Source organism: Globicephala melas, chromosome 3 (assembly GCF_963455315.2).
Source record: "Globicephala melas chromosome 3, mGloMel1.2, whole genome shotgun sequence".
In the NCBI taxonomy this organism is placed as follows: domain Eukaryota; kingdom Metazoa; phylum Chordata; class Mammalia; order Artiodactyla; family Delphinidae; genus Globicephala; species Globicephala melas.
The window spans coordinates 43,785,070-43,812,979 of NC_083316.1; the positions used below are offsets into that span (position 1 = coordinate 43,785,070).

A 27,910-nucleotide genomic window follows, 5' to 3' on the forward strand; every position below is an offset into this window, starting at 1 on the left:
GTGTTCTTTTCAGTGTCTCCTATCCGGAGGTATACAAGGTCAGTTTGTCCCATTGCTGGTGGTACAAACTGTGATCATCTGAGAAGGCTTTGCCACTGTAAAGTTACTCTTTCCCTTTATAATTAATATCTACCTTTATATTAAATATTTTGTGGAGGTGACACTTTGAGGCTACATAAATAGCTTGTTATTCATCCAACTTTAGCTCTCTGCTCTTAACTTTCTTGCCTGAATTATTACTCTGATGGTTGCCAGACACTGGTTTTCTGGTTCCTGCACTCCTTCTGTATTCTCTTAATGGGCATTTTTCTATAAGGAAGACCTTTCTCTTCTTTGTTATTCATATATATCAAAATGGGTTTGTGGATTCCTATTCAGTGAGATAAAATCCATTACTGTCATCACATATTTCCTCAAATTGTCACATTTAGCCATTGGGAGCCTCTCAGAGCTAGCTTCTCTATGGACTGACAAGCCACCATTATTCTTTGAACACTTCTATACTTTCAGACCCATCTCGTGAGTTTGGTTCATCCCTGGGATCAGCCATTTTTCCAAAGAGCCCTGACTGGTATTTAAAAACTGGGTGCTAGATACACTCATTACTCCTGGGTATCACTGCTCCCAGGCCCTCTTGGTAGACAAAGCTAGAATATATGTTTTTTTGCATACGTATGCAGAATACATATATATATATATACCTACCCATACACACACATAAACCATGAGTTCACACTAACCTTTCCATTTCAATATACCACCATCCAGGTTCATTCAAGCTTTCCCTCTTTCCATATTTGTAACTCCTTTTCTGGACAGTAAGAAACCTGGCTCCCATTTGCCTCAATATGTTGACTGACTTGCTCAAGCTCTCCACCCACCCATGTAACCCATCTCCTGATCCCCGTTAGGCTGCCACCTCAGTCGGCTGCCTTCTCTGCATGGGCCCCAACCCCTGCTGGACTGCCCTTGTTCCAGCTTACCTAAAGCCAGACACACACGTATGTATACTTTATTTTTTAGGGCAGTTTTAGGTTCACAACGAAATGGAGCAGAAGATTCAGGGATTTCCCCCGTAACTCCTGGCCTCACATACTGCACAGCCTACCCCACTATCAACACTGAAGGGCTTTTTGACAAAATAAAGGAAAGCTTTATTTAAAATTGTTCTTTAAAAAAAAAATTAACTGAAAATTATACCTTTTTTAAAAAAATCTTATGTGGTTTGACATGTTATATACTTGCACATAAATACTACTACTGTTCCCAGACAGCACAGATTAAACTTAATTGATCCTGTTCATACAACTCTTTTTATATCAGACATAAAAAAAGCATAAAAACCATCCTCTTATGTTAAACTGTTGGGAATAGGAATAAAGATTTATTCAACAGCTACTATTTGTCAGGCATACTTTACAACAGTGATTATACTCCATTTCACAAATGAGGAAATAAGGCAATTTCAATCATTCTGCAATTCAGGCTGTACCAGGGAACTCACTTGGCCTACCCCAGAGTTTTAGTCTTAGATTGTACCTTGTGGTTGTGTGTTACTGTTTTCTACTTTCATCCTTCGTATTTCTGCTCAGTAGTTGTTTCTCACATGATCACCCTGCAAGATAGGTAATGTCACTGAAAACTGTGAGTTCAGAAGCTATCTTGTGTCTCTACATTGTTTTAAACTTTCTGTATAACGTGATTTAAAATGTACACCTTTTAAATAGGCTCTGGATATTTTCCCTAAAGGGCACACTTCAGTCATTTCAGGAAAATATTAACTTTGAGAAAAGCTTTCTGTTTCAGAGGAATTAATAAATTAATTCTGTTCCTTGATTTTACTTCAATGATATTAACAGTTTTACAAAATGACCAAATCTGCAGGTTAGATGGAATCTAGAAAAATGTTGGGGTATCATGCCCACATGGAAATGCCAATGAATGCATTTGTGAACTGATACAGTAATTCACTTGTTATAAAACAAAATGCATGAAATACTGCAGTCACTGGAGAACACAGTGACAAACGTATGCAAACTGCCATATTTCCATGTCATGACAATTTTTAGGTTTGTCATTTTAAAAATTTCTGCTATAAGCAAAAATCGCATGTTGAATTGAGACGTAAGGTAGGAAAGGATGGGTCTTTTAAAGTAGGTGATGATGATGGACTTCGTGACCACAGAGCCTGAGACATCACCTGGGTCAAGTCTGGCTCTGCCACTTGCTAGCCGTGTAACCCCACAACAGCTTTGTAAGAAGTAAGAGAACCTATGTAAATGGCTAAGAACAGTACCAGGCACAGTGGATGCACAATATGTATTTTATGAATGAATGAGTGACCCAAAAGTCACAGACTCAAATGCCTGTGGACCTAGAAGTGTCCTTAGCAGAGCTTTTGGCTAACCTGAGAGTTCATGCCAAATTCATGTCCAAGCGGGGTCCATGGTTACCATGTTGGAATGAAAAAAAAAAAGCCCAGTGTTTCCAAAGCCTCTGAATTTTCAAAAGAAGCTGGAGAGATCTGGATTTTACATGCAATTTCTTGTTGTTTACACATTGGAAACTAATTTTAAATTTTATAAGGAACAGTAGGCTAAACAAAACTCATATGCTTGATCTGGCGTGTGACTAGCTGCTTTTTGACCTCTGACCTGGGTCCAGGCTTATAAAACAAAAAATGAAGTAGAAAATCAGAGTGAAATCTCAGCTTTAGGAAACTGGATCCAGGACTTTTGTCTTCTGAGATATATGAGATAAGGGGGAAATGGAGATGCTGATTATAGATGCTAGAGAACTAACCTATGAAGAGAAAATTAATGTCTAGTTTTATGCACTAATGTGAAATGCTTACCGCTAAAGCCTAATTATCATGTAGCAAACTATGTATATAGCATTCAAATATGCAGGACTTCCCGGTGGTCCACTGGTAAAGAATCCACCTTACAATGCAGGGGACATGGGTTTGATCCCTGGTCTGGGAACTAAGATCCCACATGCCGCGGGGCAACTAAGCCCGTGGACCACAACTACTGAGCCCACACGCCTCAACTAGAGAGGCTGCATGCCGCAAACTACAGAGCCCACGTGCTCTGGAAACTGCACGCCACAGCTAGAAAAGAGAAAACCCACACACCACAACTAGAGAGAAGCCCGCATGCCACAAGGAAGAGCCCGCACGCTACAATAAAAGATCCAGCATGCCTCAATGAAGATCCCGCATGCTGCAACTAAGACCCAACACAGCCAAAAACAAGTAAGTAAAATCTTAGAAAAACAAACAAATATGCCATCACAGTATAGCTAGTCTGTGAGTTTCATTTTACAGTAGGTACTCTGCATGATCTGTGACTAAAGAACTTCATCCACAACTGAAACCGGTCTCATCACTTGAGATCAACCTGGTATTACTGTGGCCCATGCCCCATGGCCCTCAGTTCAGAACTTTGCCAAACCTGTAGAGATAAAACTAGGCTAAGCTGATGACATAAGAGGCAAAGTCTTCATGCCCCAAAGTTCCTTTCCCACAATGCTGAAATTCATATTGGAGTTTATTTTTGAGATAACTAAGTGCTATTTTCCCTTAAAGTCAATTTGCTTAATGAGATCTCACAACATCTACGTAGACATACTCAGAGGATAAAAGTTGTAACTAGGATGAAAGGGAAAGAAAGAAAAGGAGGAGGAATAATGAGGTATGGGGAAATATTGAAAAATCTTTGGCAGGGAGTAGCACAACTATATTTGCATTTTATAAAGATCACTCCAGCAGTATCTTGAAGAAGGAATCAAAGGGGTGGTACCAGAGGCAGAAAGAAAGTCCGAAGACAACTGCATTATCTAGATAAGAAAGTGTGAGGGGAGGGCTTCCCTGGTGGCGCAGCGGTTGAGAGTCCGCCTGCCAATGCAGGGGACACAGGTTCGTGCCCCGGTCTGGGAAGACCCCACATGCCGCGGAGCGGCTGGGCCCGTGAGCCATGGCCACTGAGCCTGCGCATCCGGAGCCTGTGCTCTGCAACGGGAGAGGCCACAACGGTGAGAGGCCCGGTACCGCAAAAAAAAAAAAAAAAAAAAGGAAATGTGAGGGGAGAGTGATGTCAGCATCAGGGCAGAATACAATGTCCCTAACAACACTGAATCATGAAGAAAGAGAAAATCTGAACAGACCAATAACAAGTAAGGAAACTGAATCAGTAAACAAAAACCTCTCAACAAAGAAAAGCCCAGGGGGGCTTCCCTGGTGGCACAGTGATTGAGAATCTGCCTGCTAATGCAGGGGACACGGGTTTGAGCCCTGGTCTGGGAGGATCCCACATGCTGCGGAGCAACTAGGTCTGTGAGCCACAACTACTGAGCCTGCACGTCTGGAGCCTGTGCTCCACAACAAGAGAGGCTGCGACAGTCAGAGGCCCGCGCACTGCCATGAAGAGTGGCCCCCACTTGCCACAACTAAAGAAAGCCCTCGCACAGAAACGAAGACCCAACACAGCAAAAATAAATAAATAAATTACTAAACTCCTACCCCCAACATCTTCTTAAAAAAAAAAAAGAAAGAAAAGGAAAAGCCCAGGACCAGATGGTTTTGCTGGTGAGTTCCATCAAACATTTAAAGAATTAACGCCAATCCTTTTCAAACTCTTCAAAAAAACTGAAGAGGAGGGAACACTCCCAAGCTCATTTTATGAGCCCAGTGTTACCCTGATATCAAAGACAGAATCGGACACTACAAAAAAGAAAACTACAGGCCACAGGTGGTCCAGGATGGCCGTGTAGGAAGATCCTGAACTCACCTCCTCCCACAGGTACACCAAATCTACAACTACATATGGAATATTTCCCTCTGGAAAAGACCTGAAAACTAGCTGACCAGCTCCTTCACGACAAATGATAAAAGGGCCACATTGAGGCAGAGGCAGAGAAGTGATCTCACTAAAACCCCACCCTCAGTGCAGCGACCCACAGTCAGGAGGGATGTCAAAAATGCAGAGCTTCTCCCTGAGGAGTGAGGGGTTTGTGCCGCACATCGGGTGCCCCGACCCTTGGGACCTGCAGTGGAGAGATGAGCCCCCAAAAGGTCTGGCTTGGGAAACCAACAGAGCTCACGTCCAGGGGACCCAAAGGGCTGTACAGAACTGAGACATTTCTCTTAAAGGGCTCATGTGCAGACTCACTTGCCCTGGGGACCAGTGAAAAGCAGCAGTTTGAAAAGTGCCTGTTCTCCACCGTGGCTGTATCAATTTACATTCCCACCAACAGTACGAGAGGGTTCCCTTTTCTCCACACCCTCTCCAGCATTTGTTGTTTGTAGACTTTTTGATGATGGCCATTCTGACTGGTGTGAGGTGATACCTCACTGTAGTTTTGATTTGCATTTCTCTAATAATTAGTGATACTGAGCATCTTTTTTTTTTTTTTGATACTGAGCATCTTTACACGTGCCTGTTGGCCATCTGTATGTCTTCTTTGGAGAAATGCCTATTTAGGTCTTCTGCCCATTTTTTTGATTGGGTTGGTTTTTTTGTTTTTGATATTAAGCTGTATGAGTTGTTTATATATTTTAGAAATTAATCCCTTTTTGGTCTCTTCATTTGCAAATATTTTCTCCCATTCTGTAGGTTGTCTTTCTGTTTTGTGTATGGTTTCCTTTGCTATGCAAAAGCTTTTAAGTTTAATTAGGTCCCATTTATTTTTGCTTTTGTTTCCATTAATCTAGGAGACAGATCCAAAAAAAAAATATTGCTGCAATTTATGTCAAAGCGTGTTCTGCCTATGTTTTCCTCTAGGAGCTTTATAGTATCTGGTCTTACATTTACGTCTTTAATCCATTTTGAGTTAATTTTTGTATGCGGTGTTAGTGAATGTTCTAATTTCATTCTTTTACATGTAGCTGTCCAGTTTTCCCAGCACAAATTATTGAAGAGACTGTCCTTTCTTCATTGTATATTCTTGCCTCTTTTGTCATAGATTAATTGACCATAAGTGCGTGGTTTATTTCTGGGCATTCTCTATCCTGTTCCACTGATCTATGTGTCTGTTTTTGTGCCAATACCATACTGGTTTTTTTTTTAACATCTTTATTAGAGTATAATTGCTTTACAATGCTGTGTTAGTTTCTGTTGTATAACAAAGTGAATCAGCTATACATATACATACATCCCCATATCTCCTCCCTCTTGTGTCTCCCTCCCACCCTCCCTATCCCACCCCTCTTGGTGGTCACAAAGCACCAAGCTGATCTCCCTGTGTACCATACTGTTTTGATTACTATAGCTTTGTAGTAATTTACAGTATAGTCTGAAGTCAGGGAGTGTGGTTCCTCCAGCTCCATTCTTCTTTCTCAAGATTGTTTTGGCTATTGGGGGTCTTTTGTGTTTCCATACAAATTTTAAAATTATTTGTTCTAGTTCTGTGAAAAATGCCATTAGTATTTTGATAGGGATTGCACTGAATCTGTAGATTGCTTTGGGTAGTATAGTCATTTTCACAATGTTGAATCTTCCAGTCCAAGAACATGCTATACCTTTCCATCTGTTTGTGTCATCTTCAATTTCTTTCATCAGTGTCTTTCTTTTTTTTTGGCTGCACCAGGTCTTAGTTGAAGCATGTGGGATTTTTGTTGCAGCATGTGGACTCTTTAGTTGTGGCATGTAGGCTCTTAGTTACGGCATGCATGTGGGATCTAGTTCCCTGACCAGGGATTGAACCCAGGCCCCCTGCATTGGGAGCACAGAGTCTTAACCACTGGACCACCAGGGAAGTCCCTCATCAGTGTCTTATAGTTTTCCAAGTATGACTCTTGTATATCTGTAGGTAGGTTTATTTCTAGGTATTTTATTCTTTTTGATGCAGTGGTAAATGGGATTGTTTCTTTAATTTCTCTCATATTATGTTGTTAGTGTGTAGAAACTAACAGATTTCTGTATATTAATTTCCTTCAACTTTACCGATTTCATTGATATGAGTTCTAGTAGTTTCCTGGTAGCATCTTTAGGATTTTCTATGTATAGTATCATGTCATCTGCAAACAGTGACAGTTTTACTTCTTCTTCTCCAATTTGGGTTCCTTTTATTTCTTTTTATTCTCTGATTGCTGTGGCTAGTACAAAAGTGGCGAGAGTGGGCATTCTTGTCTTGTTCTGATCTTAGAGGAAATGCTTTCAGATTTTCACCATTGACTACGATGTTAGCTCTGGGTGTGTCATATATGGCCTTTATCATGTCGAGGTATGTTCCCTGTATGCCCACTTTCTGGAGAGTTTTTATCATAAATGGATGTTGAATTTTATCCAAAGCTTTTTCTGCATCTATGATCATCTCCATATGAGATGATCATATGGCTTTTATTCTTCAATTTGTTAATGTGGTGTATCACATTGACTGATCTATGGATACTGAAAAATCCTTGCATTACTGGGATAAATCCCACTTGACCATGGTGTATGATCCTTTTAATGTATTGTTGAATTTGGTTTGCTAGTGATATTGTGAGCATATTTGCATCTATGTTCATCAGTAATATTGGCCTGTAATTTTCTTTTTTGTGGTATCTTTGTCTGGCTTTGGTATCAGGGAGATGGTGTCCTCATAGAATGAGTTCAAAAGTGTTCCTTCCTCTGCAATTTTTTAGAATAGTGTTAGAAGGATAGGTGTTAACTCTTCTCTAAACTTTTGGTAGAATTCACTTGTGAAGCCATTTGGTCTTTTGTTTATTGGGAGTTTTTAAATTACTGATTCAATTTCAGTATTCATAAAAGTTTTAGGTCATGAAAAACAAAAGCAGAGGTAGATTAAATTAGACTAGATTAACTTTGACCCAGTTTAAAAAACAAATAATAAAAGAACAGTTATAAAAGGTATTTTTGAAATTAGAGAAATTTAAATATGGGCTATATTCATGATATTGAATTACTGTTCACTTTTAAAGATACAATGGTAATGTGATTATGTAGAAAATGTCATTCTTATATATGTGTGTGTGGAGAGAGAGAGAGAGAGAGAGGAATTGTTACAAAATGTTAACAACTGGTGAACCTACATAAAAGATATATGGCTGTTCACTGAACTTTTCTGTAGGTTAGAAATTTTCAAAATAAAAAATTGGGAAAATATTTATGTTTGTATATTCTTTGGTTTGTTGTCATTTATTTTTTTGTATTTTACTTTGATTTCCTTTTTTTTTCTTTTTTTTTTTTCCTGCAGCTGGGCTCCTGGATTTCAGTGGCAATTCAGCCTACACTAATTGACCACCAGTGAAAGAATTATTTACGGAATTACACAACATCCAGAAGAGGGCAGCAGAGTAAAAGTTTTCTTTAATTAAAGGATGATCTTAACAGTGTACTGACTTTGCCAAATATCTGAAAATCAGAGTTTACATCACCTCTTTCTCAGGAATAAGCAGTTAGCTCAGTGTTCCTCTTAGAAAACTGAAAAAACTAAGGCAATTCACTGATAACTCCATTGTTCCAATCAAAAACTTAGACTCAGTTTAAGAATAAGAACAGGACATTCTTATTCTCCTATCCCCTTCAGACAAGAGTAACAGTTACAACCAAGGAGAGGCTCTAAAAAGACACCTGATGCCTTTTTCCTGGTTTCCTGTTCTCAAGACCACCTTGCTCTTGAATTGCCACCCACCCATCCATCCAGCCATTCACCCATCCATCTTGCCAACCACTGTTCGTCTTGAGCTTCCCAAACTATTCCTACATGCTAGTGCTCTGCTTAAGAACCTTCAATGACTACCTACCGCTTACCTCAAGATTTCCTAATGGTCTGATCTTACTCTGCCTAAAAATTTTATTTCCTACTATTCCTAATGCAAATTTTTGCTCTACTCAGATTGTTACACTCTTGTTCTCTGAACCCACAGTATTCATTCCCACCTCTGCAGTTTTGCTCATGCCAATGGTTCTCAAACGTTTTGATCTCATACTCTGGTCTGAGAAGCAGCTGAGAGCCAATGGCATAGAATCTTCCAGTTGATATATTCAAAACTGCCATAACGAACTGTGTACTAATACACAGCTCTCTGGGGCATCATTCCTAAATATTTGTATGTTTATTATAATCATTTTCCACTAGATGGCAGTAAAGTGGCTGGAGGCAGAGGTGAGTTTTGCTAATTCAGACTAGCAGAGACAATTTTTTTCTTCTCCTTTTTAGGCAGTATGTTATTTTCTTTTACTTTTACTTTTTTTTTTTCAGCGGAGAGCATGAACACAGTCCCCCACTACCACAAATTATGCAGTCGAGTTTTCCACATTTGGGGAAATCGCAGGAGTCAACACATCCGGAGTACAATGGATAAGCCTCGCCCTGGAAAAACCACCTTTGAGATCATGGTATCTCCCCTGCCAGGTAAGTATTTCATGCAGTATTTTATAAATTTATTTATTTATTTATTTTTGTCTGCGTTGGGTCTTCGTTGCTGTGCGTGGGCTTTCTCTAGTTGCGGCGAGTGGGGGCTACTCTTGTTGCAGTGCACGGGCTTCTCATTGTGGTGGCTTCTCTTGTTGCAGAGCACAGGCTCTAGGCGCGCAGGCTCAGTAGTTGTGGCTTGCGGGCTCTAGATCGCAAGCTCAGTAGTTGTGGCACACGGCCTTAGTTGCTCCGCAGCACGTGGGATCTTCCCGGACCAGGTCTCGAACCCGTGTCCCCTGAATTTGGCAGGCAGATTCTTAACCACTGCACCACCAGGGAAGTCCCTCATGCAGTATTTTAGACCCTAAAGCACAAAATAACTTTGAAATACATTGCGTCTAATTTTATCAATAGGCAATATACTACTGTAATTCATAGAATTGACATTAACTTCAATATCCAAAGTTAATGAAATGCCTTGTCACAAACTTTCCTTCTCAAAATTTTGCATCACAGTATGTGGCTCTAACACTCAATTCTCAAACATTTTTGTCTTCAGACCCCATTATACCTTTAAAAATTATGAGAATCCCCAAGGAGCTTTTGTTTATGTGGGTTATATCTATGGATATTTACTGTATCATATTAAAACTGATAAATTTTTAAATATTTACTTATTAATTCATTAAAAATAACAATTTAAAAATCTATTACATGTTAATATAGGTAACTTATCTTTATGAAAAATAGCTAACCCCCCCAAATAGTGAAAAGAATGGCATTTTAATATTTTTGCAAATCTATTTTATTTCTGGCTTAATAAGAGACAGCCAGATTCTCATATATGCTTCTGCATTCAATCTGTCTTACCACATATCATGTAACCCCTAGAAAATGCCACTGTACCCTTGTGAGAGAATGGAAATAAAGACAAATAACCTTTTAGTACTGTTATGAAAATAGCTTTGACCTTGCCAATCTCTAAAAAGATCGTAGGGACCCCCAGCGTCCTTAGGCTACACTTTGAGAACTGCTGATTTATGCTATCCCTTCCTTTCCACCTCTCTTCTACCTATTTCTCTTTGAGGCACTCCTTACTTCAGTAACTCATATTCAAATTCTATAGTAATATTTAATTTTTTCTAAATTATATGTTTTTCCAACTACACCATAATCTTTTGAAGCTGTACCTAGGCACACAGTTATCAATGAATAAATATTTGCCAGTTATGTTACCCACATTAGATGATGTACCTATTCAAATAGCCTCCAGAATACCCACTAACTTTAAACATCCACTCTCTTACAGCAGAGAACTGTGAAATCATGATTCATGCAAAGTAAGCCTGTCCTCCAGTTTATAGTTTGAAAAACAGTTCTTTCTTGAACAAAGTCAAAGCTCTTAGTTATTTACTGATCTTGCCCATAAAGAATATTAAGCGGATAAATACTGCCAAGAATTCATAAAATGTTTGAATATCTGCTCGTTTGTCAACATAAACTCAGTCTTTTCATCACTTTCCACAGAGAAAAAACCTTAACGCCCTCCTCTAAGGGTGGGAAGAGGACCCTTCCTTGCTTGCCCAGGAGCAGATAAACATTGGTGGGTTCACTCAAAGTAGTTCAGCAGTTCCCTCCTGCATTTCCCTACAAGACTGGCTTTCCAATTCTGGGCTATTTTAAATCTTACCTTCTCATCTCAAACCTCCAATATTCCCCTATAACTATTCTCAGTTGAAGATCTTGCCTCATAGGTCAGTGAGAAACTAGAAGCTATCAGATTTAGCCCTCAACTTTCTCCAACCAAATCCCCTAGTATCCACTGAGTACACATTCTCCGCCTTCCCTCTTACTACAGTTGAAGATGTATCCCTGCTCCTATCAGAGGACAACCTCTCCACTTATGCTCTAAATCCACTCCCACCTTTTCAAAAACTTTATTCTGGAAATTACTCATACATCTATATAAATTTCTTTCTTTCTGTTGGATCATTCTCACCAGCACACAAATATGCTATAGGATCTTTCATCTTACAAAATTTCCCTTCACCTTTGGCCCTATTTCTCTGCCTCTCTTTCAGTAAAACTTACTAAAAGAGTTGTGTACATTTGTTTCTCCTTCCTCACCTCATATTTTCTCCCCAACACACTCAAACTTTTCACCAAAACTGCTTTTAATCAAGTCACCATGGGCCTGCATCTTGTAAAACTCATGGTCACTGATCCATCTACGTTTTTGCCATCTCCTTTTTCTTCATGTCCTCTGGCTGAAGACTCTGAATTTTATCTCCAGCTATGGCTTCATTTCAAAGCTCCAGATACGGATATTCAACTAGTTACTTGTCATTTCTCACAGGTATTTTAAAACTTCACCCTCCCACATCCAATCTATCATCAAGTCTGGCCAGCTCCTCCAAAATATAATCCTAATCCACTCACTCTCTCCATCTCCACAGCTACCACTCTAGTCCAAGCTATCATTATCTGTCACCTAAACTACTGTACTAGCCTCCTAATTAACCTTCCTTGTGTGGTAACTGCCCATCTAATTGTCCATAAAACACTCACAGTGAGTGTTTTTAAAAACAAGAATCAAATCATGTTACTTCTCTGCTCATAACCCTCCAATGACTTCCCACGCACACTAAGAATGCTAAATCCTCACCCAAACCTGCAAGGCCCTCCATGATTTGGCCACTTCCCTGACATCACCTTTCCCCTCTCCTTTACTACCATGTTCCAGCCACGTGGCCCTCTTTTCCTTGCTTGAATATATCAAGCTCTTCCCCACCTCAGTGCCTTTGCATTTCCTATCCAGAGACTCTCCCCATAGATCTTCCCAAGTTTGGTGCCTCCTTGTCATTTAGGTCTCAGTCACACATGGCGCCACCCTATCTAGTGCTGCTACCCCTATTCCCACCCCAAGTGACCCTTAAGAGGGTGAAGTCCCAGGAGGAAACAGAAGACACACACAAAATTATCCACCCCACTCCCTTCTCAGTACCCTACCTCATTTTCTTCAGGGCACTAATCGCTATCTGATATTATTTATGTGTTTAATATCTGTCTCCTACACTAGAGCCTGGGATGCAGTAGGTGTTCATTAAATTATTTGTTGAAATCTCATTTTGAACTCTGGAAGTTACAATCCATTTAGGGACACTATTTGTGGATTTTAAGGATATTAATAATAAAGTTTATCTATCCTACATGGCATTTTTGTGATTAATAGCATAAATGGCCTTTAAATGAAAAAATACAGCACACATATCTTTAGTTGGGTAGAGTATTTCAAGAGACTGGAAACAATAGGAAGTAGGGGTAAAGAATCAGCAAAGAAGGCAATTTTGGACAGCAGCACATCTCTATACCTACCAATGCTAACCTTTTGCTTGTTGTATATTATATATTAGAAAATTGTCTGCCTGTCTGTTGTTTCTCATTTATTTGTATTTAAAATTTTATGTAAATCATTAAAGGCAAAACAACTACAAAATATACACTCTTTTCAACTGCATTTGGTATGTTCATCAAGAGAGAGCATATCCTGGGACATAAAACAAGTCAATAAATTTAAAAGAACTGAAAACATACTTGTTCTCTGACCACAACAGAATTAAGAACCAATTACAACAAGATATCTAGGAAAACCCAAAATATTTGGAAATTAAAAACACTTCTAGGGACTTCCCTGGTGGTGCAGTGGTTAAGAATCCGCCTGCCAACAGGAATAAAGACGGAGACATAGAGAATGGACTTGAGGATACGGGGAGGGGGAAGGGTAACCTGGGATGAAGTGAGAGAGTGGCATGGACATATATACACTACCAAATGTAAAATAGATAGCTAGGGGGAAGCAGCCGCATAGCACAGGGAGATCAGCTCGGTGCTTTGTGTCCACCTAGAGGGGTGGGACAGGGAGGGTGGGAGGGAGACGGAAGAGGGAGGGGATATGAGGATGTATGTATATGTATAGCTGATTCACTTTGTTATACAGCAGAAACTAACATACCATTGTAAAGTAATTATACTCCAATAAAGATGTTAAAAAAAAAAAAAGAATCCGCCTGCCAATGCAGGGGACATGGGCTCGAGCCCTGGTTCAGGAAGATCCCACATGCTGCAGAGCAACTAAGCCTGTGCGCCACAACTACTGAGCCTGTGCTCTAGAACCAAGCCACAACTACTGAGCCCGTGTGCCACAACTATTGAAGGCCGTGCACCTAGAACCCATGCTCTGCAACATGAGAAGCCACCACAATGAGAAGCCTGCGCACCACTATGAAGAGTAGCCCCCACTCACCACAAGTAGAGAAAGCCTGAGCACAGCAATGAAGACCCAACGTAGCCAAAAATAAATAAATAAATAATAAAACATAGTTATTAAGAAAATAATAAATAAAATAAAAAACACTTCTAAATAATTCATAGATCAAAAAATCACAAGGAAATTTAAAAAATATTTTATACTGAATGCTAATGAAAATACAATATATCAAAATTCCCAAGATTCAGCAAACATAATGCTTGGGAGGAAATTTTTAACTTTAAATACATATATTAGAAAAGAAGAGAATTACAGTAAATATTAAACTCGATTAATATCAGTGATGTTAAGGTTCTACTTTAAGAAGCTAGAAAAAGGGCAAAATAAACCCAAAGTAAGTAGGACATATAAAATAATAACAAAGAGAAATGGCCAAAATAGAAAATAGACAAACAACAGAGAAAATTAATAAAGTCAAAAGCTGTTTCTTTGAAAAGATCCACAAACTTCCAGTTACAATGATAAAAGAAAAAAGAAAACGTATCACCAAAATCAGGAATGAATTATCACTACAGATCATATAGACATTAAAAGGACAGTAAGATTATATTTATGAACAATTTTATGCTACCAAATTTGACAACTTAGATGAAATGAACAAAATTCCATGACTAAACTTGAAACAAGATGAAACAAATTCTGAATAACCCTACATCTTTAAAAGAAATTGAATTCATTATCAAAGAAAACTAGAAACCCACAGTTTCACCAGAGAATTCTATCAATATTTAATAAAGGAATAACACCAATCTTATATTAAAAAAAATTTTTTTTAGAAAGTAGAAGAGAAGGAAACACTTCTTAACTCATTTTAGGAGGTCAGCATAAGCCTAATACCAAAACTTGAAATAAAACTACAAACAAGCCATGAAACCAAAAATTTTAAAATACTTCAAAATAAACATGGGATGACAACAAAAGCATATAAAAACCGATAGGGTATGACCAAAGTGTTACTCACAATTGAGTAGGGTTATCTCAGGAATCCAAGGATGGTGCAACATTTGATAGTATGTCATTATAATTCACTCTATTAATAGGAAAACAGAGAAAAGTCATGTGATCATCTCAATAAATAGCAAAGAAAAGCATTTGATATTCATTATTCATTTAAAACTTAAGACAAAAATTCTTGACAAATCAAAAATAGAAGAGAACTTTTTAAACTCTATAAATTATACCTACCAGAAAATTACAGTAAATATTAAACTCAAAGGTGAAACCTCAGAAATAGAAGAATGAAGTATATTCATACAAAATAATAAGGGGAGATTCCAAAATATATCTTTAATAAATAAAAGTTGAATATACAAAACACACTCACACACAATTCTATGATTTTCTACAGGAACATACACAGATAGGTACATACACAGAAATAAGATTGGCAGAAAACACATCAGCCTGATAACCTCTGAGGAGAGTGGTAAGGACCAGGATTGTTGGAAGCACAGGTTACAGGGTGTGGTTATAGGAGACTTTTTAGCCTTATCTACCATGTTTCTATTTGTTAAAAGGAGAATGCTATTTTCATGAATTACTTAGATAACCAACAGGTAATTTTAACACCATAAATTTAAACTCAACATAGTATTGGAAGTCCAAACCAGAGCAATTAGGCAAGGAAAAGAAATAAAAGACACCCAAATTAGAAAGGAAGAAGTAAAACTGTCACTATTCGCAGATGACATGATATTATATATAGGAAACCCTAAAGACTCCATTAAAAAACTGTTAAACTACTAAACAAATTCAGTAAACTTGTGGGGTACAATTTCAACATGGAAAAATCTGTTGCATTTCTATACACTAATAAAGAACTAGCAGGAAGAAAAATTAAGAAAACAACCCCATTTACAATTGCATCAAAAGAATAAAATACCTAGGAATAAATATAACCAAAGAGGTGAAAGACCTGTCCAGTGAAAACTATAAGACATTAATGAAATAAACTGAAGATAACATAGATGGAAAGATATTAAATTATCATTGCTTAGAAGAATTAATATTGTTAAAATGTCCATATGACCCAAAGCAATCTAAAGATTCAATGCAATCCCTATCAAAATCCCAATGGCATTTTTCACAGAAATAAAACAAACAATTCTAAAATTTGTATGGAACCACAAAAGATTCCAAATAGCCAAAAGTATTGAGAAAGAAGAGCATAGCAGGAGGCAAAATACTCCCTGATATCAAACTATATTACAAAGCTATAGTAATCAAAACAGAATGGTATTGTCATAAAAACAGACACACAGATCAATAAAACAGAATAGAGAGCCCAGAAATAAACCCATGCATATAAATAAATTTACAACAATTAATTTACAAGAAAGGAAAGAAGAATATACAATGGAGAAAGGACAGTCTCTTCAATAAATGTTGCTGGGATAACTGGACGGCCAACATGCAAAAGAATGACACTGGACTACTATCTTACACCATACACAAAAATTAACTCAAAATAGGTTAAACACCTGAATGTAAGACCTGAAACCATAAAACTCCTCAAAGAAAATATAGACAGTAAGCTCCTTAACATCATTCTTGCCAGTGATTTTTTGGATCTGACACCAAAAGCAAACGCAACAAAAGCAAAAATAAATAAGTGGGACTACATCAAACTAAAAAGCTTCTGTACAGCAAAGGAAACCATCAATAAAATGAAAAGGTAAGCTGCTGAATGGAAGAAAAGGGGTTAACGTCCAAAATATATAAAGAACTCATCAACAGCAGAAAAACAACCTGATTTTTAAAATGGCCTCAAGATCTGAACAGATAGTTTTCCAAAGAAGATATCTAAATAGCCAACAGGTACATGCAAAGATGCTCAACATCACTAATCACCAGGGAAATGCAAATTAAAACCACAATAGATATCACCTCACACCTGTCAGAATCGCTATTATCAAAAAGACAACAAAAAACAAGTGTTGGTGAGGATGTAGAGAAAAGGGAACCCTTGTACACCATTTGTGGGGACTGTAAATTCGTGCAGTCACTACGGAAAACAGTATGAAGGTTCCTCAAAAAGTTAAAAATAGAACTACCATATGATCCAGCAATTCTACTTCTGGTTATGTATCTGAAGGAAACCAAATCACTGTCTTGAAAAGATTATCTGCACCCTCACGTTCATTGCAGCATTATTTACAATAGCCAAGACATGGAAACAACCTAAGTGCCCATCAATAAATGAATGGATAAAGAAGATGCAGTATATATATATATACAATGAATACTACTCAGCCATAAAAAAACACGTTATCTTGCTATTTGCAACAACATGGATGGACCCTGAGGGCATTATTAAGTGAAATAAGACAAAGACAGACAAATAGTGTATAATCTCACTTATATGTGGAATCAAAAAAAAAAACAAGTTCATAGAAACAGAGAACAGACTGGTGGCTGCCAGGAGTTGGGGGGTGGAGGAAATGCATGAAGGGGGTCAAAAGGTACAAACTTCCTTTTATAAAATAGTAAGTCATGGGGATGTAATGTACAGCATGGTAACTATAGTTAACAAAATTGTATTGTACACTTGAAAGTCACTAAGAGAGTACATCTTAAAAGTCCTCATGACAAGAAGAAAATTTTCTATATATGGTGACAGATGTTAACTAGATTATTGTGATCATTTTGCAATATATACAAATATCGCATCATTATGTTGCACACTTGAAACTAATATTATGTTATATGTCAATTATATCTCAAAAACGTAAAGAAATAAGTAAATAAGTAAGGTCTGGGCAAAACGGTCCTTTGTACCAGAGGTACATTGTAGATGATTAAACTATATGGTAAAAATTTTAAAAGCACTGTAAATATATACAAAAACTACTTTTTTGTTTTTAAAGATAAGTATATTACTATAGGTAAGAAGTCAACTAGTTCCTTTTAGTTCCTTTTAAGTTTGGAGACCTTAAAGTTACTCTTTGAATGCCATTTGTTGCACATCCTGGAACTGAATTGCTCCCATTTAGCAAATCAGGTAAACCTGGAGGATGTCAATTTACCAAACACAACACCTGACAGCACAGCCTCTAGAGTTTGCCAACTATCCTATATAGTAGAGTGAAATAGAAACTTTGACAGATATTTTTTCTTTTTATTCCTTTTTTGGAATACAACAAATTAGTCCTAAGGCTACTTGAATTTGCCTGAATTTTCACTAGATCTGACTAGTTCAATTTAGACGTTTAGGTTAGGATTTACCCTCACTCTCAGGCAAAGAACAGGAAAGCTGACTTTCCAGACTGAGGAAGCGGCATCAACACATTTATTTTTTAATAAACACCTGATTTGAAGATGGCTGAGTTATTCTAGTAGTTTACCCCTCCTGCAACTAAGCGTGGTCTAATTAATCCTCTCCTAAATGTGAACGCGTGTGTGTGAAAATACACGAGCGAATGGAGAAAGGAAAAGGGAACAAGGAGCCCTCCTACAGCTCTACGCACCTCTGTTTCAGCGAGCTGGGGTCAATAAAGCAGAGGCACGGAGACACGGCGACAGGAGGCCAGGAGGTACCGGGGCCGCCGAGCGCGGCACTGAGTGCTGAGACCGCGAAGGGGAGGGACGGCGCGGCCTCTGCTCCTCCTCGGGTCGGGGCGGGCCCGAGAAAACCCGCCTCCCCAGTGCCGTCCTCTTCACGGCACCACAGAACAGCCATGCCGGGCCGCCTGCTGCGCGGCCTCTGGCAGCGATGGCGTCGTTACAAGTACCGCTTCGTACCCTGGATCGCGCTGAACCTAAGCCACAACCCGAGGTGAGAGAGCTGAGCGGCTCGACCAGGGCCGTTTTCCTCTAACCCAGCGACGCCATCTAGACCGCTGGGACTTGGGTTAGAGGGCCGAGGTGGGCAGAGCTTCCGGAGGGCGAAGCCTCAAGCAGGCGGAGCCTAAGACGACCCAGGGACCTGAGTGGGCGGGGCCCGAGGTGGGCAGCGCCCGAGGTGGGCGTGGCGGAGGCTGATGGAGTCCGAGTTGGGCTGGGGGCCTGAAGAGGGCGCGGGGCTTTTAGGTGGGCGAGGCCTAAGGCCTATTTCCCGTCGTCCCCGGCGCGGCGAGGTCCGCTAGGACCTCATCGCCCGCGGGCTTTGGCTCGAGTTCTCGCTTTTGCTTCTGCAGGGGCTGGGGTTCCTGGGCTTGGGGGAAAAATAGGAACTTTTGGAAAAGAAAAGAACTTGTACAACGTGAGGGTGCGTGGCCTTCTCTCCGCCAAGGCAGTTAGGAGCTTGAAGTTCCTTAGAAAAGCTCCTAACTCCGTAGTTGGTATGGTCACAGCTCCGTAGTTGGTATGGAGAAAACAGCGCAGCTCGGCTGTGAGGATAACAGCTTGGAGTAGCTGATGAATAAAAACGAGCAAAAAGCCAATAAAAGCATGTCGGAATATTGGATTTAGAATACGGATTCAGCGCTTGAAGAAGGGGATCTAGCTGAGTGGGTGGCCGTAGGATCATTGTTATTGCCGGCTTTAGTAAGTGGCCTGCTTGTGGTCTGGAAGAAGTCAACGTAATGCTCACTTAAATAGGCAAAGAAGTCAACGTAATGCTCACTTAAATAGGCAAACGAGCTCCGCTGAAGGCTGGTTAATAATCAGAGAGCTTTCCCAGAGTTTCATACTACGGAAACGTGAATTCAGCTGCATCATTACTAGAATTGTGAGGCGGAAATTGGTTCAAGTAAACCGAGAAGTAAAAATAATACTTAAAAACTATTTACGGAAATAAAAAGTGATCTTTAAAGAAGTAATTACTGTGGTGGTGTGATGAATTGGGAGATTGGGATTGACATATATACACTAGTATGTATAAAATAGATAATAACCTGCTGTATAAAAAATACATAAAATTAAATTAAAAATAAAAAAGTAATTACTCCTGGGAGAGAATGTGACAAAATATATAATGTTAACTTAAATTTGTCTTTGAAACTACACGCGTGTGAAAAGAGCCATTGCAATATGAGGATTCTCATTATGTAATAACATTCACATAATGGCTTTGGGTGTAGTGGGAAACTAGCCCTGTTTCCGGTTCTGGCTCTCCCATTTACCCGCTTTCGGACCATGGGCAAGTTCCCTAACATCTTCAAGCTTGAGTTTCCTTGTCTGCAAAAATGGCGTAATGAATGTAAGGACCCAACAGAATTTGGTATGTAATGGGCCTTTCATAAGCATTAGCTGTTGTTGACTTGTGTAGGTATTGTTGGGAGTCAGGTAACTAGAACTAAACCTAAACTCTTTTCTGAACTTCTTAGTTTTATGCCCTTCAAACACATGAGAATAATCTTCATACAGGCCAGTAACCCAGAAGACATCAAGACAGTCTGGCTTTTATCAGTTGAGGGTAGTGAATAGAAACTTTTCCCATTTTCAGGACCCTCCGATACGTTCCAGAGGAATCCAAAGACAAAGTTATCTCAGATGAAGAGGTCCTAGGAACATTACTGAAAGTTTTCCAGGCTCTATTCGTAAATGATTTCAATAAACAATCAGATATCTTGACTGTGTTTCCAGAACCTGTTAAATCAAAATATCAAGACCTACTGTCAGTTCAGCATCCAGGGGTGAAACAGCTTGAATACAGACATCAACAGCAAAATACCTTTACACCAGAAGAAATTCTTTATAAGACATTGGGTTTCAGTGTCACCCGAGCACCTAGCACATTGATTTCGGCTGGAAAAGGTGTCTTCGTTAACAAAGGATTGGTACCAAAAGGCGCGGTTGTATCTATGTATCCTGGTAATGACATAATTAGTACTTGGCCAAGAGTTTCTTATAAAAAAATATAAGTTCAACAAAATGCCTATCCCTGTAATCCTTGGAGTAAGGAGTTGTATTGGAAACTCTGATTTCCACAGATTTTTCTTTTTTCCACAGATTTTTAAACCCTGATTTGGAAATTAACTGTTTGTAAATTATCTCATGTATTAGAAAGTATCCTGGAGTATTTGTTGGGATAAATGCATTTTTCTTTTAAGGAAATTTTTCTAATGAATGTTTAAATTTAGGAGATTATAGTATGGCCTACTTTGATAAGACTGATTACTTAGAAATCACTAGAGAATAAGTCAGTTTGGCTTAGCTAATTAATAATTAAAGGTAAAAAATGATATGGGTTAAAACATGAAAGATAAAATTTAAACCTATAAATCACTGAATAAAGATCTTCCTGCCATTTCTAAACTTGAAAAGTAAAGAAGCTTCTTTTCAAAAGATCATTGACTAGCATGCTAAGTAGAATGTTACTTGTTAAACATATTATTTGCTGTAGTGGAAAGTATGCGTGAATGTTTGTCAGATAGACCTATGTTTTTAAAAAGTCATTCTACTATTTTTTAATTCTGTGAGTCTCAGTTTCCTCCTACACAACTATCCTAACTCCATAAAGACTAAATAGGACAAGCCAGCAACAAACAAATTAATAGTAAAATAAATAGATTAACATGCCTGGAACATAGGAAGCACCCTGTAAGTATTAATTTTCTCCTTTCCTTCATTGCCAATGAAAGGAAAAACAACCTGAATGTCAGACTCATCTATTCCCGTATATATCTACATTATTTAATTATTAATAAAAACACTTTTCTTAAAAGGCTCTTTAATAGATGACAAATCACACTCTACTTTAAAAAATAAAAACACAGCTTTGTAAAACTGAACCTAAAATGTGGTGTTCACATTTTTTTAACCAAAATAGTCATATTTTATTTGGCTGTGTGGACAAGTTGGTTCTGTGCTCCTTCTGCTATTGGCCACTCTTTAATGAGGGAAGGTAGCCAAAGAGAATCTGATGGTCTAGACGGGAGGTGAAACTTTAGAAAAAGGCAGAGAAATTAAAACAAATTCTTCCATGTTATGTTTATGTTCCAGAGAAAGGTCCTTATCATGATGTTTATGATTTTTATAGGTTGCTATAATAATGTCTTTGTTTTGTATACTAGGTACAGTATATCAAAAGTACGAGCCAATCTTTTTCCAGTCCATTGGAAATCCATTTATTTTTAGATGCCTGGATGGGGTACTCATTGATGGAAATGACAAAGGAATATCAAAAGTCGTGTATAGGTAAGTTGGTGCCATGTTCAAATTTAATTATAGGAGGTAGAACCGCACCACAATGACTCTGACCACTAGCGTTTGTACTTTAAAGAAAAATCATTTAGGCAGCTGCCCTATTGATCAGACAAAAGTTTTTTAAGAAAAATTTCACTGTTCAATTCTAGGGTTAACTTTCAATTTTAAGATACAGAGGAACAATGTCTTAGCTAATGCTTTCACCTGTTTCAGATCTTGCAATGGGAGGGATCAACTTGGCCCTTTAAAAATGAGTGATAGTACATGGCTAACGTCAGAAATTCATAATCCACTGGCTGTAGGACAGTACGTCAACAATTGTTCAAATGGTAAGTTGGCACCTTGGAGCTGTGAGATATAAATACAGCAGTGGTAATGCTCCTCCTTTGCCATGTGACTGAGTGCCAGAGGCAGTTGAGTTAACATTTCAGCTATTCTAAGCCCTTGAGTAAACTCTAACTTTATAATAGCTGATATCAAAGAGAGAGTTCGGGGAGATAATGATATACATTAACTGGAATTCTTTAACTTACTATTTTTATTCTGATTTTTCAGTAAATATAGGCAATTGATAACTGCCCTTTTGATTATTATTTTAATATTTTTTAATACTTAACTTAGAGATTATTTTGTCAGTGCCTCAACATAGCCTTATAGATTACTCACTAGACACTAGACTGGTATCCTCTTTCTGTTGCTAAGTTTGTGAGTTACCTACCTTCTCTAGGACTTAACTTTCCTACAAGTTTGATTATCTGGCTACATTTAACATAGACTTTGGTGTTAGGGAGACATGAATTTGAAGCCTGATTCTTCTACTTAACCTTTACCCTTTCTGAACCTGTTTCCTGATCTTCAAAATGTAAATAAAACATCCAAACATATGTATATAGATATATAATCTAGCAGTGCCTGGAACATAATAGTGATTATTAATTTGAACGTTTTCTGAAAATTTAGAAAACCATACATCAAGTGCCATAATTCAGTACATAATTCATGACCTTATAAAATGTCTCTGTTTCTAAAAAATTCTGTACTTGTTCCTAGACAGAGCAGCTAATGTCTGTTATCAGGAATTTGATGTGCCTGCAGTTTTCCCTATAGAACTGAAGCAGTATCTTCCAAACATTGCGTACAGCTATGACAAACAAAGGTTAGTCTTCTGGAAGAGCTTTTCCTATCTTCTGTCTTATGCTGTACCTAAAAATACATATATTTTCTATGAAAAAACTATATAGAGATTGGGGTAAGTTTTTTAGTGAAAAATTATAACAGATTTTTATGTGCATCACACTTTAGTGTGTTAATGTAGGTTATCTGAAATTTAAAATTTTCCATTAACTTAGCTTATTCTGCTTATTATTACCCACTTTTATTCTGTGTAGTATTTTATAAGTTATCAACCTTAAAGTTTGTTTCAGGTGACTCTTGTTTTTCCTACCTACAAAATCTTCAAATAAATTTTACTTTATTTTAAGGATCCTGTTCTCCATTTTACATGGAAGCACCCAGTTGAAGAAAGGGACCAAATTAGACTATTACTTCTTTTGCCTACTTCACTATTAGGTTCAGAAACTTAGTCAAAAAAAGGGAAATATTCAGAAGATATGAATTTTTAAATCTGCTTTTGTTTTTACCATAATTTATTTATTTTTTATACAATTGTTAAAGGTTACTTTCCATGTACAGTTATTATAAAATATTGGCTATATTCCCCATGTTGTACAGTACACCCTTGTGGCCTTACACCCAGCATTTTGTACCTCTCATTCCCCCACCCCTATGTTGACCCTAGTAACCACTAGTTTGTTCTCTATATCTCTAAGTCTGCTTCTTTTTTGTTATATTCACTGGTTTGTTGTATTTTTTAGATTCCACATATAAGTGATAAGAATATATGTATTTTTTTAAATAATGTTATTTATTTTGGGCAGCATTGGGTCTTCATTGTTGCGCATGGGCTTTCTCTAGTTGCAGCGAGCGGGGGCTACTCTTCGTTGCAGTGCGCGGGCTTCTCATTGCGGTGGCTTCTCGTTACAGAGCATGGGCTCTAGGCGTGCGGGCTTCAGTAGTTGCAGCACATGGGCTCAGTGGTTGTGGCATGCGGGCCCTAGAGCACACAGGCTTCAGTAGTGTTGGCACGCAGGGTCAGCAGTTGTAGCTCGCGGGCTCTAGAGCACAGGCTCAGTAGTTGTGGTGCACGGGCTTAGTTGCTCCGTAGCATGTGGGATCTTCCTGGACCAGGGGTTGAACCCATGTCCCCTGCATTGGCAGGAAGATTCTTAACCACTGCGCCACCAGGGAAGTCCCTGTATTTTTATTGTAACATTTCTTCTCTGATCAATCATTAAGTGGAAAGTCTACCGAGAATACTCAAGTAACAATTTTTAAATATAAGTAATTCTGTAGAGCTAAGAGTTCTTTATTAACAATGCTATAGGAAGATATTGTCTTTATATCATTTCACTGAGCTGCCAATTGCTAGCAAACTTTATTTTGTACAGGTCCTATTAAATTGTCTTTTGAAGATGAATGATATTTAAAACTTAGACTATTCCCTGTACTTAAACCTTGATAACTTTCATGTCTATGTGTGTGTATTTAACAATGAGGTTTTTTTAGCCTTATACTCTGGGGCATAATATTATTACTGTTCAACAAGTACAAGAAAAGTTAAATGAGTAGGAACATTGAAGGTGTGCATTATGTCTTGTGTCCATAAAAACTATTTTTTTTAATTCCCATAAATTATAAAGTAATGTTTCCAGCTTTGCAGAATACAAAGATACAAATTAATTTTTTTAAGTGTTGAATTATAATAAATTATAATAAATGTCATTTTAAAATGCTTTTTGTGATACCAGTTTTGAGGGCTTGAACATAGAAACAACATTTTCAAAAGAAGTAGTCAGTTGTATAAACAATTGACTTGTGGTCTTTTTAAATAATACAAAATAAACATACTCTAAAATGCCTTCATCAGTGATAAGAACTATTTCCTCATGGAAATCAAATACATAAAGTAAGATGATAGTAAGGAATCTGAATAAAATTCTCTAAAATCCATATTGGTTGTATTAAAACATGAGCTTGTATCTGTTAATACTTCTAATTTTGTCTGTGTTTCTTTTTGTTTTCAGTCCACTTCGATGTGTCATTCTTGTCGCACTCAGGGACATCAAACAAGGAGAAGAGCTTTTTTCAAACTACTATACAATTGTCAGCTAACTGTATGAAATTAGGTTTTCTATTCAGCTACTGAGTTAATTCTAAATGTTTTTGTTGTTTCTCTGAGTTCCACCTGCAGAGCAAATATTTTGAAACCTAATTGGAGTGGGAACTTTTTAGTTTTTATTGATATTTGTGTTTCAGTTCCATCATGAAAACTATTTGCTTCATTACAATTTCAAATTTGTAATGCAATTCCAGTGTTAATTGGTTTTCACCTAAGTACACAGTAGTTTACTAAATTAAAACCCACTGTCTGAACTTACAGTTTCAACTTTTCTTTTGTATATTTTGATTATCTCTGTGGTGGTTTATCGAATTTTAGCCAAGTCATCAGCAATTCTTGTACTATTGATGTGTACTAACTTCCATAAAGACTTAATTTTTCCAGAATATTCTAAAACCAAAAATATTTGTTGTGTTGTCATGAGTTAATTGGGGTGTGTTTGTGTGTGTGTGATTTAAAGATTGTTTTAGGGACTTCCCTGGTGGCACAGTGGTTAAGAATCTGCCTGCCAGTGCAGGGGACATGGGTTTGAGCCCTGATCTGGGAAGATCCCACATGCCGTGGAACAACTAAGCCCGTGAGCCACAACTACTGAACCTGTGCTCTAGAGCCCGTGTGCCACAACTACTGAGCCCACGTGCCACAACTACTGAAGCCCGTGCACCTAGAGCTCATGCTCCACAACAAGAGAAGCCACCACAATGAGAAGCCCGTGCACTGCAATGAAGAGTAGCCCCGGCTCGCTGCAACTAGAGAAAGCCCATGTGCAGCAACAAAGACCCAACACAGCCAAAAATAAATAAAATAAATTTATTTTTTAAAAAATTTAACAGAAACAAAAAAAAGATTGTTTTAGCTGGTTAAGGGAAAAATGGGGGGTCATCATACTATTTACTGTATGTGAACATTTACACACACACACACACACACACACACACAGTTTAAGAGTGTAAGATTGTTTTGGCATGGAATTATAGTTAAAAGATGGTGGTGGGAGGAAAACCTATCCCCTATTCCACACTTCTCTTATTTGGACAGCTTCCATAAGTAATTCTCCTGCCTCTTTCTCCACCCACTGGCGAAAGAGTGATTTTCTGAGATTATCTTTAGGGAAGAACTAGGCACCCATGGCCCAAACCCCTCTAGTTCCTTTTCTGTGGACTCTCCCAGCTGAGTCTGTTCTGGGCTGCTCTCTGCCCTGTGCAGGGAGTAGCCTGTAGTCAGCCCAGCCAGTGAAGGAGTGAGTTTAGTTCAGAGGTAGAGTATTAGTGAGCTGACCTGGCCTCAGCTCTGAAGCCACATTCTCCAGTTTTATTAGTAAGAGTTACTTTGATCTCCATCAACCTGACTCCTGCATCCAACCCTCAGTTCCAAACTTGGATAGGGAGGAGGGTGTTATTTTTTGGGCCCCTCAAATCCTAACATGGCACCTATACAACCAGATTCTGACCATCTCCACTGCTACACCAACAGCTTTTCTCAGTTTATTGCAATTTCAGTGGCCTCCTAATTGCCTTCCCTGTTTCCATTCCTGCCCCTTTTACAGAATAGAACACCAAAAGGGATTCTTTCAAACACAAATCAGATCCTAACCCGCCTCTGCTCAAAACTCTTTGATTACTCCTGCTTTGGAGTAAATGCCAGTCTTTCATTACCTCTGATCTCACGTCCTGCTCACTCCACCCAGCCGCACCTGCCTCCTTGCCACTCCTAGAGCCTGCCGGGCACACTCCCACCTCAGGGCTTTTGCACTAGTTCTGCCTCCAGAAACCTCCCCCCAGATAGCCATACAGCTCATTCCCTGTCACCTTGCCTAACCAACCTATGGAAATTTACAATCCCCAACCGCCAACCCCTAAAATCCCCATCCATTTCTTCTCTGTAGTATTTATCATGTATGTCCATGTAAATCCATGGAAGCATCTCTTTTTCTCAGGCTCATTTGTTTTTTATTTGTGCCGCCAAGATTCTGAGATGCCGGGGGACTCATATTATTAAAAAAGCCAAGCCACTTGATCAAGAAGATCCTATTGGGCTTCCCTGGTGGCGCAGTGGTTGAGAGTCCGCCTGCCGATGCAGGGGACACGGGTTTGTGCCCCGGTACGGGACTATCCCACATGCCGCGGAGCGGCTGGGCTCGTGAGCCATGGCCGCTGAGCCTGCGCGTCCAGAGCCTGTGCTTGGCAACGGGAGAGGCCACAACAGTGAGAGGCCCGCGTACAGCAAATAAATAAATAAATAATAAGATCCTATTACTCAGAACTTTATGTAAGATACAGAAAATTAACTCCTGTGGCCATATTAGGTATTTAGGAGTGAAGTATTGCAATGTAAAAGACTTTTTAAAAATAAGTCAGAGGACTTCTCTGGTGGCGTAGTGGTTGGGAGTCTCCCTGCCGATGCAGGGGATATGGGTTCGAGCCCTTGTCCGGGGTGATCCCACATGCCGCAGAGCGGCTGGGCCCGTGCACCACAGCTGCTGAGCCTGCGCTCTAGAGCCCGTGCTCCGCAGCTGAGGCCGCCGCAGTGAGAGGCCCACGCACTGCAACAAGGACCCAACGCAGCCAAAAATAAATAAAAATAAAACAAATTTATAAATAAATAAGTCAGAAAAAAATGCATATTATATAGAAAGAGAACAAATATGGTAAAAAGTTAATTGTTTAATCTGGATTGTTCTTCATACTGTTATTTTAACTTTTGTCTTAAAAGTTTTATTATTTTAAGTTGGGAGAAACGTCACCATCAGCTTAAGAGTCATCAAACATTTAGTGAATGCCTACTATGTGAAGGGTCCTGGAAGATTCAAAGAATAAAACACAGTTCCTGCTGATAAAATGCTTACAATGGGATTATAAAGCGTACCCAGTACCATGACTTGGTCTGGACTGGAG

At 38.6% G+C, this 27,910-nt stretch overlaps 1 protein-coding gene, 1 long non-coding RNA gene and 1 other non-coding gene across 4 annotated transcripts in view; 1 reads left to right on the forward strand and 2 right to left on the reverse strand.

Moving 5' to 3' along the window:
• The window catches only part of LOC115845545 (uncharacterized), a 72,620-nt gene extending 54,035 nt beyond the window's left edge, over nucleotides 1-18,585 (reverse strand). For both annotated transcript variants that reach the window (XR_009563380.1, XR_004036513.2), the window contains exons 1-2: nucleotides 18,157-18,585; nucleotides 14,652-14,720 (exon numbers count right to left, since the gene is read on the reverse strand). This is a non-coding gene — a long non-coding RNA (uncharacterized lncRNA). The remainder of the gene's footprint in view (nucleotides 1-14,651; nucleotides 14,721-18,156) is intronic.
• Nucleotides 9,207-9,368, reverse strand: LOC115848636 (U1 spliceosomal RNA). The gene has a single exon (XR_004037778.2). It is a non-coding gene; the product is annotated as a U1 spliceosomal RNA (small nuclear RNA).
• On the forward strand, nucleotides 18,204-25,747 carry SETD9 (SET domain containing 9). The gene is made up of 6 exons (XM_030843573.3): nucleotides 18,204-18,464; nucleotides 20,076-20,443; nucleotides 21,646-21,769; nucleotides 21,992-22,107; nucleotides 22,829-22,934; nucleotides 24,922-25,747. The coding sequence occupies exons 1-6, from the start codon at nucleotides 18,367-18,369 to the stop codon at nucleotides 25,007-25,009; spliced, it is 900 nt and encodes a 299-aa protein (XP_030699433.1). The 5' UTR covers nucleotides 18,204-18,366; the 3' UTR covers nucleotides 25,010-25,747.
• The last annotated feature ends 2,163 nt before the right edge of the window (nucleotides 25,748-27,910 follow it).

Coding starts and splice junctions, on each gene's coding strand:
- SETD9 (XM_030843573.3), top strand. CDS start 18,367: ATGCCGGGCCGCCTGCTGCGCGGCCTCTGGCAGCGATGGCGTCGTTAC. Junction 18,465..20,075: donor AACCTAAGCCACAACCCGAG/GTGAGAGAGCTG, acceptor TCCCATTTTCAG/GACCCTCCGATACGTTCCAG. Junction 22,935..24,921: donor TACAGCTATGACAAACAAAG/GTTAGTCTTCTG, acceptor TTTTGTTTTCAG/TCCACTTCGATGTGTCATTC.